Genomic DNA, 17,602 nt, shown 5'->3' with positions numbered 1-17,602 from the left:
TGGAGAAAAATAACAGAGAAAGATGTATTTGGGAAGTGTCATTTCAACTGGGAAAATATGAAGTTGTTGATATCAAGGAGCAAACATAATTTAAAGGAAGGGAAGTCTACCTTGCGGAAGTTTCCCAGTGGTGCTGTGGTCCTTCTTCCAGCCTATTTGAAATGGAAAGGAGGGAGAGGATGGGCAGACACACAGGCAACCACCATGTCTGGGAACCAGGAGCTGGCTGAAGCACTTCTACAAATGACCTCTTTCAATTAGATAAAGATTGGTAAAACACTCACCTGGACCTAAATAGACCTCAGAACTGCAGGGAATTCATAACACCTACGATAATCTCAGCCTTTGCTGTTATTGCTGGTAATGAGATATCTCAGCCAGTGAAGGTCCTGGCTACAAGATGCTCACTGGATTGCCACACTTACTAGTACCACATCACTATGATTTTTAAAGCATGAAACATCATCTGCCTTTGATGAGACAATTTCTGTTTTATGGTAGCATTCACAAGCTGTAGGCAAGACTTGCTGTACTGGGTGCTGTGTGACACAGTAAGTGACGATCATGGCCCCAAAGACTTTATTCTTTAAATTAGGCTGGGCAGAGCGATGGGGCCCAGCAAATGGAGAGGCTGGTGGAGAAGGGCAGTGATGATGGAATTGTGTGGTTATTGCAGAGATCAGCTCATGCACAGTTTAAGGGTTTTCTTTTGCAACAAGGCTGTAAAAGAAGAAAAGAAAGGACTTGTCTGAGACAAGTCTAAGAACCCCGAGCAGATCTTTTGCTGATATAAATTTCCGCAGGTTCAGTGACTGACTGCAGAGGAGCAACGGAGATCTGAAAAGGCTGAAAATGTGGTATGCTGCCCTAAGATACATAGGATATAAACAGTGAAGGGCTTTTTAGAACAAAACAGTGATGTCTCCTGGAGTTAACTGGAAATCAGTGTCATGCCCAGCTCGCAGACGATGTGTAGCCAAAATGCAGAGACTGGTGTGCTAGAGCCCTTACAGCATCCTACCACTACACTTAAAATAATATGCAAAAATGAATATATGAACTATGTAAGTAAGCAAACATGAGCCTTCGTGGGGTTTTGGAGCCTTTCAGAGACACTGAGGCCAGACTATGGATGAGAAGAGGAGATTCCTTCCCTACCTGCCTCCGTGTTGGTACTCACATTTTCCTGCACTGACCATCCTTATTCACACTGCCAAGAGTAGAAGTGTTCCCAGTCCTTTGAGACTGTGTCTGGTGATACCTTAGCACGTATTCTGCCTGTTTTTTTTACAGGAACACTTGGTATCTCAGAGAAGCTGTAAGTACTGCTGACATGTTTCCATGACTGATACACTTACGTGCAGCAACCATAATGGCAGTAAAACGTGCTGTACTGTACGGGGCAGAACCCAGCCCTCTCACCTCTAGGGCCGCGTGTTGGGAAGGCTGGTGGACTCGTCCTCTGCCCTCTATGTAGACTTCTGCATTACTTTAAACATGAACTCACATTACATGGCAGTTGACTGTTGAGCTTCAGTATCAGAAATGACTTGTTTCTCCTTGGATCCTCTGTCTGGCACCAAAAACACACTCTACAGGGTTATGGTTATTAATACCTTGGGATGAAGCAGCAGCAGTACAAGAACTAGCAGCCATGAGAGAAAACTACTAAAGAACCAGGTTCAAAGGAAACCAAAGGAGCGGTTCTTCCTGCAACAGCCCTGTGAAACACCTTACCAAAAGATGTGGATGCCAGGAGTTTATAGGGGTCTAACACATCAGGCTCAGGACCTCCCATCCCGGCTGATTACCCTGCAGAGCTGGAAGGATATCAAGAGGGAGGTCTTCATGAAGCATAGCTCCTTGAACTGTTCTTACTCTTTTCCAAGCATTTGCTTATTTTTGTTAGAGACAGAACGGAGGGGGAATGAGGGGACCATGGCTCTGAATCATTTGAGCTGTTCTTAGGTGATCAGACGGAGTGTGTGCCAGGGAAGGAGAAGTGTAAATGCAGAGAACGACTCCACGGGCAGGAAGGTGTGTATGCAGCAAGCTCTCTTGCATTGCAGGAGTAAAACAAAAGAAAAAATGAGAAAAGCAAAAAAAAAGAGGGGGGGAGGTGCCGGTGAGCACAGCCTTCCCTTTCCCCAGGTACTGTCAGAACAAGGGCGAACCTGCCCTGGCATCGCCCGGCAGCAGGGCTCCAGCAGGAGCGACGCCTGGAGCGCTGCGGCCCGCGTTCCCGCTCAAGGGGGAGCGCGGTTTTTTTGCAGAGACTTAGTTTCCAAAACACCTAAGCGGGTTTTAAGAAGCGCTTGTGCCCGGGACCTCCAGGTCGGCCCTGGAAAGCTAGAGGAGAGGACGGCTCTCTTTCCACCGCCGCTCTGCGTCCGCAATGCGAGACGGCGGCTCGGCCCGGAGCAGCCAACTGCCGGCGTCGAGGCGCAAAGCGCCGCGCGGGCAGTTCCTAGGTCCGGGCCGGCCCGAAACCCACCGGCGCGACATGGCGGCAGGCCGCGGCGGGCGGTTGCCATGGTTACCGGGGCGGCACCGCCACCTGGCGGCCTCGGCGGGGGCGGCGGGGCGGCGGGTGGCGGCCGCCCGCGGCGCCGCCCCGTCCCTGCCCTCCGCGGGGCGCGGCTCGTCCCGCCGCCCGGGCGGGCTCGGCTCCGCCCCCGCTCCCGGCGCCGCTGCCGCCGCCGCCTCGCTTGCCCGAGCGGCCGACCGAGCTGCGGGGCGGCATGAGGAGAGCTGGGGGCGGCCGGCGGGGCGGCAGCTGAGCCGCCGCCATGTCGCTGCTGTGCGTGCGGGGTGAGTGGGGGCCGGGCTCGGGCGGGGGGCGGCTGCGGCGGTTGAAGCCGAGGGGGACGACCGCACCTCCCGCCGGCGCGGCCGTTGTGCTCCGGCTTGCGACGGGCTGCCGCGGCCTCCTGCCGTCGAGCCTCGCTCTCCGAGCGAACAGGTGGCTGGAAGGTGCCGCTGCCTCGCGCGGGAGGGGGTTGAACCCCCCGGGGAGACCCTCTGACGTGGTGGGGCATTGCTTCGACCTTCTGGACGCCTTCGCCGGGTGGGGTGGGACAGTAACGCTGCGCGCCGCTCGCGGGCCTTGGTGGTGGCCCTCTGTCCAGCTGGCTGTCGCCTTTTGGGATCAAAATCCTTGTTTTGGTGGTAGTGTTAGTAAAAAGCTACCGGCAGAGTAATACTGGGGTGGTCTGGAGCATGTAGTGTTTGAGGGGACCACTCTTGGTTTTTTAATTAAGATTTGGTCCTTTTATTAAAAAAAAAAATGTGTTGCACTTAAGGAGTTAGGTGAGATGTGAAAGTGTGACATTTGTCTTAAAAACAGTATCGATACGCTTCTGTGCAGTTTCTGAAGCACACTGAGCCACTGTGGTAGGTGTATATAGTCCCTTTTGAAGACTTTGCCAAATGTCTTTATCGAAGCCGATTCTTACTAGCTCAAGGATGCTTCCATGTGCTTGAGCCTTCTCCGATTGCTTTGGATGTGCTGCGAGGTGGATACATACGGAGGAGCAAGGTGATGGGAGCAGCCCTGTTCTTCCAGAGCGCTGGGACACTGCTGTGATGTGAAGGTCCGGCATGGTGGAGCACCAGGCAAGGAGATCTCAAGAAGGAAGGATGCAAGGTATTCCAAGGTTTTGTGAGGTCAAGACTTGTGCAGCTGAGGAAAGTAGCTGCTATTTCATAAATGTTACATCTTGGTGACTCTGGCTGCTGTGCCACTCAAAGCCTGCTTAGAGCAGGTTCCTGAATCTGGATGTTACCATCTTCTGCGCAGGAAGATGCTGCTCAGCTGGCAAAGCAGGTAATAATTCATTTTGGATTGCTGTGCTTTCATAGCTGGGCTCCTGCAGCTGACGGCCTGTTTCCTGGTGGCAGCAGCTTCCCGTAGGTTATTCTCTGAGTACAAGAGAAATCTAGTAGGAGGCTTCTGAAGGAGGATGTGTTTCTTCATTCTTTGTAGTGGTGGTTCTCAGGCTGTCCTTTTAAAGAAATCCTCTTCTGACGCTACTTGGAGCTGACTGTGTTAAAGATGCATTCATACCCGTATTTATATCTCATCCACTCAGAATAGTGGAAGAATGTGAACTGAATGATTTAGTTAGTGAAGTTGTCTTGCCTCTTCAGGGTCCTGCTGCTTGGTCTGTAGAGCCTTTGGGATAAAAGCATTTCAGTGGCCTAGAACAACGTGCTTTTGTGTTTGGCTTATTCTTTGCTTAGGGATAAAGATCTAAAGCTTGGAAGAAACTTGAGGGCTGGTGAATTAGTGATGGAGAATCATCGCAGTGACAATTATATCTTTCATTCCAGTTACAGTGCTAAGAGAGTAGATAATTTTGGCATAATTTGGGTACATGATACTGAGCAACTTTGTTGTAAGCATGAGGAATACAGTAATTTGCTAACTTTGAAGAAACACATTTCTTTAACTATTTGTGATGGCAAGAATGAGCCAATGAAATCTCACAAGTGTGAACTATTGTAAAACGGAGGCATACCGAAGTAGAGTATTCTGAAAACCAAAATGCATCCTAGGACCTGAGAAAGAACAATAACGTTGGGGGCAAGCAGGAGAAAGCTCTGTTGACTGTCACTTCTAAAAAGTGATACTTTTTCTCGCATTTTCCCTTTCCACTGCAATGAACAAATCTTGCTCAGAAGGCAGTGCAGCTGTTAATGAAGAGTCACTTTTCCAACTTCCGTATAAAAACTGGTGCACATGTAAGGTTGCATAGTAGCATGGGGTTGGATGTTGTAAACCTGAGATTAGAAAGAAAAAAAACAACAAAAAGCCTGTGAAGGAAGTGTAGGCGACTGGGACACTATTAATTGCCTCTGAACTGCAGTTTAACAGATAAAAGGAAACGTGGAAAAAACCCTAAGTGGCAGTGTAACAACAAGCCTGGCAGCCAGAAAGATAGCGTTGTGATTCAGTGACTTTTTTTCTCCTTGAATTACATGAGTTAATGATATTTCTGTGAATGGATAATCTAAAACAGTGCCAATCAAACAAATCCGACTGCTGTCTTTGTTCCTGGAAGAGTGGCTAACGTATGTGGCTTCTTGATGTCATTTTTAGCTGCACATTTCTCTTCCTTTTTCTACTGGGAGACCAAAGCAGAGACCTTTTTGGACGCCTTGCGCTACATCTGCCACGGAAGCACCTGATGGAAAACACTGAACTCTGAGAAAGTGAATCTGGGCTCACCTGCCGGCGCTTAGAGGATGCGCGAAGTGGTACAGGCTGTGGAAGTAGGAGCAAATCCAAAGGATTTTTTTGAAGGAGGAATTCTGAAAGATGCAGAGGGTTCAACTGAAATGAATAGGAGAACAAATCCTGAATTTTACATGATTAAGGCTTTTAGAGGGGACTTCTTCATATTTTGATTCTACTGCTTGAGTGCAAAAGAGATTGCATATACTCCTGTTCAGAGCAGCTGTGCATGGATTATGTCTGATAATCTTCCCATGGCATAGTTTGCTTTATTAGTTTGCATTTAGTGTTGTATTTGTGAATATAGCACATATTGAATAAAAGTAATCCCAGTGAAGCAATCTAGGTTTTCACATCAGTCTTGCATTGTTAACTTTCTTGGCCTTCTCTTCGAAGTCTTGATTTTTACCTCGATCTTATTTCCGTTAAGTTTCTCTTTCTGATCTTTCCTGTCTTCTTACAGATAGAATAACTGCTATCTCAGCACAGCTTGCAAGGGTCATCCTAAAGGGGGACCCTACTGAGGTCTTGGTGCTTCATCATCAGTTCCTTTGCTGTTTGCATCCTTTGCATCTAACTCCAAAGCCTTTCACTTACCCACTTTTATTACATCTTACATTACCCCCAGCTCTTGCTATCTCAAGATAATGGCATAGCTCCTTTCTAAATTCAGTGATGGTTCTCTTCTTGTCTTCCTCCTCTCTGTTCTGTGACAGCTTATGCTGTGACTTCAGTCCCGCTGTCTTTCCAGCTTCTTGACCTACCTTATCCTGCTGCTAATTCTAGTAAAATTTATGTCTCTGTGTCTCTTACCTTGCCTGTTCTGCTCACAGCATCCGTGTCTGAAATACTTTGCTTCTCCGCTGCTGCAAGGATTTTGGCAGTGGGGATCTTGCCTCATGCCTGTGTGTGGTACACAGCTTAGTCCCAAGGGGGTCTAAGTGCTTTTGTCTGACTAAAGTGTTGGGTCCTGATGTGCAGTGTCTGTGTGAGATTTAGCTGCCTGAGGTATTTAGGAGATTGAATTAGGAGATCTGTTCTGGTCCTGCACTCTGAAATTATAAATTGCTGACTATTATGTGAAGTGACACCATCCTGAGGTTGGGGGCTTTCTTTTTTGGCATACCATTTACGTTGCTGCTGCAATGAAGAGAGTCGTGAAAGCTTGCTTATCTTGTTGACATTTTTGATATATCAGGATAGCAAGGAGTGTTGGAATACTACTCAATGAACTCGATTACATGTCCCTGTATTGCTAGCAAAATTAAGGTACTAATTACTGTCCACCAAATTAAACTCTTGTTAGTGTCCAAGAGAAGGAAGCAAATGGGAAAATGGATATTATTGATACTAGAAATGAAAGCACACCAACCCTGTGAAATATCTAATAATATCCATAGCTTGAAGCAAGTAATCAAACATCAAGGCTTTTTCTTTGTGTTTAAAAGACTTTTTCCCTGACACAACAGCCTCAACTCACCTCTGCATTCTTTGTGGGACTGAATGCAGCTCCTCCAGCTCTTGATGTCTCAATGATGAAGGTCTGTAGTTGGAGCTTCCTACACTGCACGCTTGTGAACAGTGCTCTTAGCAATAGTGTCATTGTAGTGCTATGTTGTGATTGTATTCTAAAACGGTTGCAAAACTGAGAAAAAACCCTGGCTGTCTGGCTGTCTTTGTATAGATCAAAAGGGGGAAAGAAAAGAATTGGATTCTAAATGCAGTAGCAGAAGTACAAGGTATGAAGCTAGGGCATGAATAAAAGCATAATGCTTCATGGATAAATTGCTGTGTAACTCTTAAAATGCTCCTTTCGTCTGATTGCAATTAATCATGAAGCTACCAGTGTATCTACTATTGGAACAACATAAAATGCATTAGGAATTTGGGTGTTAAGGCTAAAGAGTCTTTGCTACTAAAGGCACCTCTTTGCACTGAGTCTTGGGTTGGGAAAACTGAAGTGTGTAGTTGGTGGCTTATTTGGAGAGAAAACTTTAAAACTTTCTTGCTGCTTCTCGTCTTGTTAAATAATAGGAATGCTGAAAACCTACAAACAATGTTTGGCTTGTGATGCACCAAAGTTAATTCATTTATCTGTTTCAAACCCTCACTCAGCTTTGAACACTGTCATACTGCCAAAGTTGCAACAAACAGTTTGGGCTTTTGCTTTAAGTATTTGGACACTATGAGCTACTTGACAGTCCTCTGCAGTTTTCAGTGGGATAAAGGCACTGTGCAGTACTGCTTCCCAAATTGGAATAGGGTGTGCTTTCTCCTTGCTCACCTCGTGTCCTTTCAGTTGACTCCTTCAGCTTGGGCTCTGCCAGCTCAAATTTATTAAAGTTCTTTTTAACCTACTGTTTTAATATGCAAGCAACTGCTGGATTTATCCAAGTGCTAGAAGTTGCTCATTTTGTACTGTACTAGTATGAAAATTGCAATTTACACATTGTCATATAAAGTCCAGGCAAATGAAACTGCATTTTTTTTTTAAATCCAGCACCTTACTTCAAATATTTGACTTGAAGGCATGTGAAATACATATTTCTGCCTGTAAATGACCTTCTTATTACTTTCCTTTGAACTCTTACATATCTTCTTTTTTTTCTGCTCCCTTATTACCAAATTTTAATCAACATCTTGAGAACTACTTTAATCACTTGGTGAAAGCTGCCTTCAGTGCTCTTCCCAGAGAGCTAAGACACTTGAAGCAGAGTGATATACCTAATAACTATTGCTTTTTTCTGCATGTAATTCATTATGTGGCATTACAAACAGATGTGCTGCCATGTACATAGATTGGGAGCTACTGTGAGTGTGTGTAGGGACTTCCCTTTCTCTTTCTGATTAAAGCCTGCTAGTACCTGGCATTTTCTTTGTGTGGAAGTGTGTGAAAACACTTGCTATTCTCTTGTTAGATAAACTACAAACTGCCAAAGTCTCTCTGGAAGGTTTCTTTTTAGCGTTTGAATTTCTGTTGCTTTTCTCTGCAGCCTTTATTTTCTGACCATGCTTCTTAAGTTTCTATAGAAATGAAAATTGGATTTAATATTCTTGTGTTGATCTCATCATTGTTGAATGGAGAACTAAAATCTGCTTTATTCCTATTCATAGCTCTTGCTTATCTGTGCATGCATTAGCCATCTTTGCCAAGGACTTTGCTGAAATAATGCTGAAATACTGTGACCTGTTAAACTTGGCAGATGCTTTCTGTGATGCAGGTTCCTCTTCTACAGCTGTATCCTGGGTGTTCAGATCTCTCTGCATTGAAAAGGATTTCAGATGTGTTTTGTTTTGACTTGGGCCCTGCTTACACTTGACGAGGCTGCTGTGCATAATGCTCCTTTTATTATTTGCCTCTTTGCTTGTTTTTTATAAGCAATGAATGCCCAATCTAGCATTGAAAGTATTGGAATATGGCAGGCATTAATACCGGTGTTTCGGGAACTCCACTGTTTGGGACTTCTCTCTCAAGTGGCTAACCATTACTCTGTTTCACTGGCTTTCCTGATGATACATCACTTTACACTTTAATGAGAACATCGTGCTCCGCTAAGTCTCCAAAACCTCTGCCTGTTATATCTGTGTAGTTCAGGTAAGTCTTTCCAAACCAGTATTGACCATTAATCACTATTTCTCCATGTGCATTGGTTGCTGCCATCGTTCTTGCAGATGTTTCTGCCTGGAAGTGGCAATGTGCTCTGCGATATGCAGATACGTGTCCTCCTGCAAGCCTGCTCTGGGTATTGCCTGGAGGCCAGCACTCCTCGTCTCCTTAGAGCCTCTTTTCTAATCTTTCAGGGTGCATTTAACACAAACATCACTGGGGTACAGACTTCTTTAGTGACACCCGAGCGCCAGTTATCCAGACCTTCTGATAGTCATTTGCATCTAGGATGTTTAATCACTTCTTCACTTACTGATGGATTAGAAAGTATTTGATCACACAGGTGCCCTGCCTCTTCCCAAACATGGAGCAAATGTTTATTGGATGCCTGACGCTTCTTTGCCATTAGCAGTTTAGTCAGTAAATGATCTAGGAGGACAACATCCTTCTTTGTGTTTTTCCTCTTTTTTTTTTTATATATATATATATAAATTTTTTTTAAATCTAGCTCTCTCAGACATTTTCTCCACCATCTAACTGCCTATACTTAATGCTGCTCACCTGTCTTGATGCTGCTTATTTCTCCTGTGCCTTACCATGGTTTATATCTGTTTGCTGCTGTTGGAGTAGGATGGACTCTTAGCCAAAACTGTCCTTGCTTGGGGAACAGTGGCTTTTTGTCCCCCTAGAAAATTCTTTGTAAATGATTCCTGTACCTAATATCACAGTTCTGGTTCAATATTTTTCTTCTCAATTAATTTTACTAATAATTATCGTCAGCTTTTGAAATTAACCCCTTTGAAATGCCTCCTGTGAATTGCCTGGGATTGTCTTTGGACTTGACGTGTTGTGTTCAATTTGATCACAACTACTGTAGGTAACTTCTCAAAGATCCTTTTGTCGAAGTAACTGTAATAGGATGCAGTTCTTTTGCTGCCTGCTCAATGCTTTTCCTGTTAGGAAGCTGTCTACAAGTTTTGAAAGAACTGAAGAATTACTGGTAGGCATGTGAGCTCTCCAGGCTTTGTCAGTTTAATGTCTTTGTGTCTGATACTGTCATCTATGATGTGTTCACAGATTTCAGTTAACTATTTTCTAAGCAAGGTGCTCTATCGTGGTATATTATCCCGAGCATTTATATTTCTAGTTCAGGTAGGAAGTAAGCTTTAAGTTTAATCCAGATAAAAAAGTTAAACCAAAAAACCTCTAGTTGTTACTTCAGTCAGAGATGCAGCTGAGGTATTATAAGGGTTACTTGGTGTGTTGCAAAAAACTGAAATGTCTGCCTCCTCCAGGCTTTCAAAACAGCCTCCTTAATGTCCTTTTAAGTGTGTTTTTCTTTTTTTCCCCCCATTGTTAGCTGTGAGTTTCAACTGAATAATACGCTTTTAGCTAGCACATAGCATGCTGAGTACCTGCTGATGTTAGTGACTATTTCCTTCTTGTGCAGTGTGGAGTGCAGAGACCTGTTATGGGGCCGAGTTAGATGAAGAGAAGTCCTCAGCTGAGGAACTCTTTTGACAGATGTCGGTTGAACTTTATTAACACTGTGTTATGACATGGATTCACATCCTGAGGTTACGGAAAGTGGCAAGGAATTGGAGTCTGGATGATGGCACTAGCAGGTTTGCTGTGTTCCTGACAGTTGGGTGAGGGCATCTTAAAAATGGAAGGAAATGCTGCCAGCTGATGGCTGTGACTCAGTTTCTAGGACACTGTTTTTGAGCATCCATATCCATATGCTCACCCTTTTCTCGGGTGAGTTGAGGTGGGATTTGAAAGGAACTGTAAGAAAGTTGGCTGCCGGCATTCATTGTGGAAGTCTACATTTGGAGTCCCACGGCTTATGGAAATCCCATACCGAGAGGAAATTAAATTGAGGGAGTGTGAGGCATGTATCCCTCACCACCTCTGCTTGCAGGAATTTCTTCTGATAGCTGGGACTTAAATATGTACATGTCTCAGCATTGCTGGGCATGGTTGCATGGGTTAAGAAGCTGTGTTAAAGTATTAAAAAAGTGATTTTATTCCCTTTTTGCCCTCTGTATTTGGGGAATGGGGCATTTGGAAACAGAAGATTATATGATCTTTTAACAACTTTATGCTGACCTCAGATCCCTGCTCTTCTTCCTTGCATCTGAGCAGACTTGTCTGAATAGAACATGAATTGGGCTGGAATGGGCTTTCAGAGGTGGCATAGGAGGAAATGTCTTGTTTGAGATGATCTCTAGGCTAGAACTGTTGGCACGTTTTTAAGAGAGGTTTAGTGTCCAGCCTTGACCGTGTCTCTTTAAGGAATACTGGTTTTAACCTTATTACTTAAAGCTTCTGTGACTTAAACCTCTTATTTCTTTACAGCTAAAAGCGCTGCTAAACAGACTGCAGCATTGAGACACAATCATTAGGTATAAAAAGAATTGCAGAGTTACATTTCTGTACATTGGTAGACTCAATGCTTATTTTCTCAGTTCAGGTTGATGAAGTAATACCCAGCTTAAGCTGCATCATTAAAAAAAGCCAACAACAACAAAAAAACCCTTTTCATGTAAAAGGACTTCTTGGTCACCCCACTATTCAGATGAAGTCTACAATATATAGCCAACCTGTCATCTGCTTTGTTGGCCTTTCCTGAAGAAAGGAGCTTGGTCTGGAGCTAATTGTGGTTACCCATTAAACCTCTCATTCTTTTAATCCTTGACCAGATTATTCCAACACTGCTCTGTGTACTCGGCTCCTGCACGGTTTTGGTTGTTTTTAAGTTGCTTGAAAATATGTTTTAAGGATATTTTAGAACAGTTGCATGTAGCCAGGTCATGATGGAAGGTCTATGTATGAAGAAACCCGAAGTCAAATTTCCTAAGACTATATTGTAAACTCAAACTTTCTGCTTATCAAACATAGCAGTTTTCAAAGAAAGGAAGTGTGTGTGTGTGTGTGTGTATGTATCGATGAATGTGTGGATATTGAGGTATCTAGAAGGAAACCCTTTAGTGACATTTCCTTTCCTGAGGGCATGTTTAAACCACAGAACATGTTTTCAGGAACTGTCCAGGGACTTCAGACTTAAAGCTGCAATTACACTGGAGATTTGCAAACTGTTCTCCTGGAAACCTTGAATAACTTTTTCCTAAAGGGACCAGGAGTACTAGAAACTAGTTGAGATGATGCCAAGGTAGCTTATCAGCTTTGGGTGAGGGAGGAATTTGACTGCTGAGTAAACAACTACGAGCATTTTGGAAAATTATGTCATTCCTATTTTTTTCACCCTCTCGATTTCACAAGTCAGTCTTAAGCGTGAGGTTTCTTTAAGAGCAAACAAGCGGCCGCCTTCTGAAGGCGTCGTGGCTTCTGCGAGAGGCCCACTTCAGGTGGCTTCTCCTGGAGAGTCTGAGGGCCAGAAATTCTGAGAAAGCTGAGGCTCCCTTGATTTTTGGATCTGGGAATTGTAACGCTACCAGAAATCATAATGCATTTTCATAGGGCAATATATTCTTGTTGTTTTATAAAATAAATTCTTGTCATTTCCTTGTTCAAACATCCCCCAAACTTGAATTCCTGATCCGAACCTGAAACTTGTAGTACGTCGCTGGAGTTTGGCGTGCAATATAGATATGGATCTCATGGGGAGGGAGAAACGGATGTGAAACAGTAACCTTGTTTCAGCCTTTCCTACCTGGTGTAATTTGCTGCATATGCAAAGTTTTATTAGATTTTGACATATCAAATTAAGTAAGTGGAGTCTGCATATGCTCCATTTTAGTTGCAGATTTTCTGAGGAGATAACTGCTTAGAAAAACTATAGTTATAAGGCCAGAATGAATTGTTGTAATGTTCTAATATGACCCTCTGTAGAACATAGTATTTTTTAGTGTAACAACCTACAGTCTTTTAGAAAAACATCAGGTTTTGAATTAAAATTGATGAAGGATTTACTGCAGTTCCAGGCAGCCGCCTTCTCTTGTTAATTATCATCCTACTTGACAAATTCATGCTTTCGAGACTGAGCTGGTCATCCAGCTTCAGCATCAAAACAACAGAAGTTGGTGAGCCTTTTCTGGAATTGGAGAGACTATTATGAAATCTGCATTCCCCCTTCAGATACTTAACGATTGGGAAAGATGAAATTTGGTAATGTTTTTGTTACTTGAGTGGAGGTACTTGGCTGTTGTATTGTGGCTAGTCTGTCTGTAACGAAAAGTGCTTAGATATTTTTTCCATGGTAAAAGGAGATGAAGACATGGCATGACCTATCAGATCGGTATGTTCAAATCAGTATTTTGTTACACTTTGGATAGGTAGAAGGACTATGGCTTAACAGAGCTGTAGCAATGAACTTTTTACTTCTATTGTAAATTTGATACCATTCTGTATATATCTGACACTTCTGTCAAAGATTTAGGAGTGTGTTCTGGCTTTATTGGAGCAGAGCAGCACATGATGGACATCCAAGTCCATCTGCTCTAACCCTGCATATGCACGCTTGCTGGGGACTTGCATTGTATTTTTTCTCGTAGAGCATTGGTGAAGTGATGGTAGTGGAGATAAATTATTGATTACATGAATCAGGAATGGCATGTAATATAACTTAAAGCAAATAGTGAAAAGCATCTTAATTAGTAATTTCTTTGAATTTGTTTCCAAGAAGATACAAATACGTTAGTATCATAAAGCAAAGTGTGGGCCTAGGACGGTGGGACTTGAGCTGTTGGTGTAAAACTTCGAACTAGCTTTCATAGGGTTATCAAATGTCCTGTGGAGTGGGGGGTATGATGGCAATGTAGATGCTGGAGGGGATGCTCTGCTCTGGAAAGAGAGGAATAAAGGTGACTGGCAATATTCCACTGTGTGTTAGTGATGCAAAATTGTAAAGCAGCATTAGTGTGGATAAAGGAGAACCAGCTGGGCTGAAATTACTTTGGGAAGAGCTGATAAGAGATTTTGCTGTGATAGTGCTAGGGATCTACTGCATGTACTGTAGGATTTAAATGTGGGTAAAAGTCTTGTAATATGGTTAGAGAGAAATATTTCTGATTATTGTCACTGTGGGAGACTTAACTCCTCACACCAGAAAACAAGTGCTATTGGTAATGGCTGGCTACAGAGAGCTGTGTCAGCTGGCAATCTCATCAAATAGTGACTGAAGCAAAGAGATCGGTGGAGTTCACTGTAGACATGGCTTTGAGAAGCATAGAAGATGCTGCAGAGAAGCTGGATGTAGAGGTGAACTTGGTTTGAGTGATCACTGCTTAAGCTGGGTTAAGTTAAACAGATGCACAAGGAGGCCAGCAACTGTCAAACCTCTAGAGAAGCCAAAGAAACTGGTTGTTAAAGTCAGGTTGGCAGAATAATTGGGGAGCTTGGATACGGAGAAGGGCAGGGAATGCCGTGGAGCTAAAGGGGCAAATATTAGCATCTCAAATAACAAGCAGAGGCTCCACCTAGGAAATGACCCCAAAGCTGGTGATTCATCTGATCATTGCGTCAGGATATGGTGAGCAAACAGAACCTGTGAGAGGTGTGGGCAAAAATCGGTTTGTAAAGGAAGGTGTATCTTGGAGATCAGGAAATTCAGGGCTAAGGCAAAGCTTTCCAATGCAGCAGATGATGTGAGTTCTTGCAAAGGATATTAAAACAGGCAACAGGCGCTTTGGTCCCATGAAAAGGAGAAACAACCAATCTCACAAAGGAAGGAATCAGGCCACAGTGCAACGAGGACAGGGTGGAGAATAAAGATGATCTGGGTATGATCTCTGAGTTGTAGGAGTTGTTTTTTGTAAAGGTGACATTAAAAATGACACATGGACATATGGGATGGGAGTAAAACTTTAACACCTTAATGCATTTGAGTTGGAGACATCAGGTAATCTGTAGTCCAGAGCACTAAAACACATGACACTTGAAATCAGAAGTCTGGTAGCAGAAGTTTAAATACTGCTCTAAGCAAGCAGTGGCATCACCTAATTGGGGAACAAGAAAGGTGGTTTCTGTAGGTTGGCAGAAGGATAAGCGTATGGGTGATAGATGTGGGCAAGTATGCGTCTTGACCTCAAAAGCATGCGAGACTGTGATAATATGTACACGTTTAAAACCAACCAGAGAGAATAATAAAAACTTTGTACACAGGTGAAAGCAGTCTGGAAGGAAGTCGGGTATAAAATGCAGTGTGGGTTGGCTAACCTCTTGTTTCTACACAAAAGCATGCATGTCAGCTTCTCACAAATAATGATAGCAGACAGGTCTTTTTGTTGTTCTTCAAGAAAATGGGAATTGGTGGAAGAAACGTGAAGCGGATAAAGAACGGAGTGAGGCAGAAGCTAGTAACACAGGAAGGGCTGGTGAGAGAAACAAATGTCTTTCTCTTGTGACATGGCAAGAAAAGTAGGAATGTGTGTGTTAAAGCTGTTGCTGAGCCAAGTCCTGATGGCATAATCGATATGGAAGTAGATAAACGTAATGCATGAAGAATTAAATGACCCCAAGGACAGCCATAATGAAAATGGGTTGATGTTAAGTAGAAGAGCTGTGCGTGTGAAGGCAAATGGCAAGAATTTCTGATAGAGCAAGGAGCTCAGGGGTGAAAGGAGGGATTTTGGGTAGTCCTTATTATCCAGCACTGTGTTGCCAACCAGTACAGACTGACAGTGGGAAGAGGAGGAGATACTGGTATGCATTGGGGAAAGTATTCCTGGCCGAGGGGGAAGGACAAAGGCGTGGGTAGTTCTTCCTTGAATGCGGTGGGCTGCACTGGTGGTTCCCATCTAGGAAGGGTGAGCTCTGGTAGGTCTAGATGGAGAGGGTGAAAATAAATGTGGCTGCTTCTCTGTTCCCGTCAGCCTCTTCTGTGAGAAGACAGGGAGCGCGTGGTTTCTTCCACCTAGTAAATGCAGGCTGATGGGATCTCTGGCTTTTGTAAATAAATCCATCAGGAGAGGAGATGTGAGGGAGAAGAGCCACTTAAGACAGAGGACAGCATTGGCATGAGATGTAGTGGGTATAAGCACATCATGAATTAAAGTCTAGGCTGGAAATTAGGAATGATTTTTGGATGGATTAAATGATGTAGGTGCTTGTGAGAGCAGAAACTGGACTCAGTGACCCCAAAGGGCCCTTCCAGTCTGGTGATCCTCGCAGCTCTAACAGCAGGATGCTGTGTATCACTTCTGTGACAACTACTTGCTGTAGAAAAATTGTACATTAAGGTAGAATTTTTGACCAAGTGTCTTGCTGAGGTATAAATTTTAATAATAAAAAGACACTACGTATGGGGAAACTTGCTCATAATAAATTGCCACCCAAGGCTGTTTGTTTTAGTTAATGATTTTGATGCTAATGGCATTTAGCCTGATGGCATTTCACTTTCATTTTTTTATGGAGGAAGAAATGCAAGCAAATAGCATGGGTTTCAGGAGAACTGTCTTGGGAATAGTCCTTGTCGTAGTAACACCTGGTTGTGATTCAGTTCTTTCCATATGTGCTGTGTCAAAACAAAAGTTTTGGCAGGTGAATGATAGTATGTTTGGGAGACACAGCCCTTGCAGATTTTGTAAAACTGCCGTGGGGAGCATCAGTGCTACTGTCCCCAATGGAGTTAAAATCCAGTGCTTGCTTGGGTATCCGTCTCTAGGCTGAATTTTAGAAAACACTTTCTGTCTTTGCAGCTCTTACATTTTTTTTTTTAAAAAAAGACCCATTCTTCTCAGCTGCCTTGTGGAATATTTTAAGTGATCGATGTCTCAAGACCTTAAAAAAAAAAAAAAAAAAAAAAAAAAAAAAAAAAAAAGGGCGGGGGGGGGAGAAAGGGCAGAAAAAAAAAAGAGGAAAAAAGTTGGTGCCGAGCTAACTGTCCTATTTCTATGACGTACCATCCAGGGACTGGTATTTTCAGTTTGTGAACTGCTGAGTGTGAAATCAGGCTTGCAAAGAATTCGTCTGCAAACACTGTTCTGTCAGATCTCAGGTTCCCACGTGGAAATCTCATCCAGTTATGCCATAACTGATCCCCTAAAAGTTTCCTTTGCTTTTTTTTAGAGCTCGCACTCAACTCTGTCTCCTGTGGATTACACTTTTCTCTGGTTCATTTTTTAATGTTTAAGTAACATGATGTTATTTTCATTAGAAATTGTTTTCAAAGTAGACGAGTGCTGCTTCATTATTTGATGCAGGAAAGCACAGGTGCTGTTTTTCCTGGGAGCTTATCAGTTGCTTTAGCATGGTGTGTGTTTTTTTTAATTAAAAAAAGTAGTTACTGAATGCACCACAGCATTGCTGTTGGTTTGTTTTTGAATTTCTCTTTTGCCAAATACGTTAACTTGCCAAACTGAACAATGATATTTATTGATCTCTCCTCTTAGCGCGGCGCCTTTTGGAGCAAGGTAGCGCTCGGCCCTGCTGGACAAGGAGCGGCGTTCCAGCTGGCCGGTTCCAGCCGTGCTCTGACTTAAATCGAAACTACCAGAAAAGATACCAAGGGTGCAACTGGGTGGTGATCACTGGTAGTGTGGTTAGTCAGCAACTTTTCTTCCAGGGTGCTTCTCAGTTAAACTCAATCTAAACAGGGAGTGTAGAAACCAGAGTCATTCAGGAGACTTCTGTGCTTTTGTTGACCAAGGAGAGAGGCACGCTCCAGCCAAAGAGAAAGCACACAAGTTCTTTTATTCTAATTCCTGCTTTTTCTTCTTTGTTTGGTACCAGAGGCATGGTACTTGTCTTCTAACATCTGTTACCTTGCAGTGAGCAGGCTGTGTGGTTTGACTGGTAAC

The 17,602-nt window shown here is 43.4% G+C and overlaps 1 protein-coding gene across 3 annotated transcripts in view; it reads left to right on the top strand.

Moving 5' to 3' along the window:
* The first annotated feature begins 2,642 nt into the window (after positions 1-2,642).
* The window catches only part of LOC135323470 (protein unc-13 homolog B), a 218,247-nt gene continuing 203,287 nt past the window's right edge, over positions 2,643-17,602 (top strand). Inside the window, exons 1-2 of one of the 3 annotated variants that reach the window (XM_064500799.1) lie at positions 2,643-2,811; positions 3,459-3,646. In XM_064500799.1, the coding sequence (XP_064356869.1) occupies positions 3,601-3,646 (46 nt within the window). In that variant the 5' untranslated portion in view covers positions 2,643-2,811; positions 3,459-3,600. Of the gene's footprint in view, positions 2,812-3,458; positions 3,647-3,703; positions 3,827-17,602 lie in introns of those variants that run through there. The other 2 variants (XM_064500800.1, XM_064500801.1) reach the window with 2 other exon arrangements.

The sequence above is a fragment of the Dromaius novaehollandiae genome, chromosome W (genome assembly GCF_036370855.1).
Source record: "Dromaius novaehollandiae isolate bDroNov1 chromosome W, bDroNov1.hap1, whole genome shotgun sequence".
Classification (NCBI taxonomy): domain Eukaryota; kingdom Metazoa; phylum Chordata; class Aves; order Casuariiformes; family Dromaiidae; genus Dromaius; species Dromaius novaehollandiae.
This window is presented reverse-complemented; position numbering and strand designations above follow the sequence as displayed.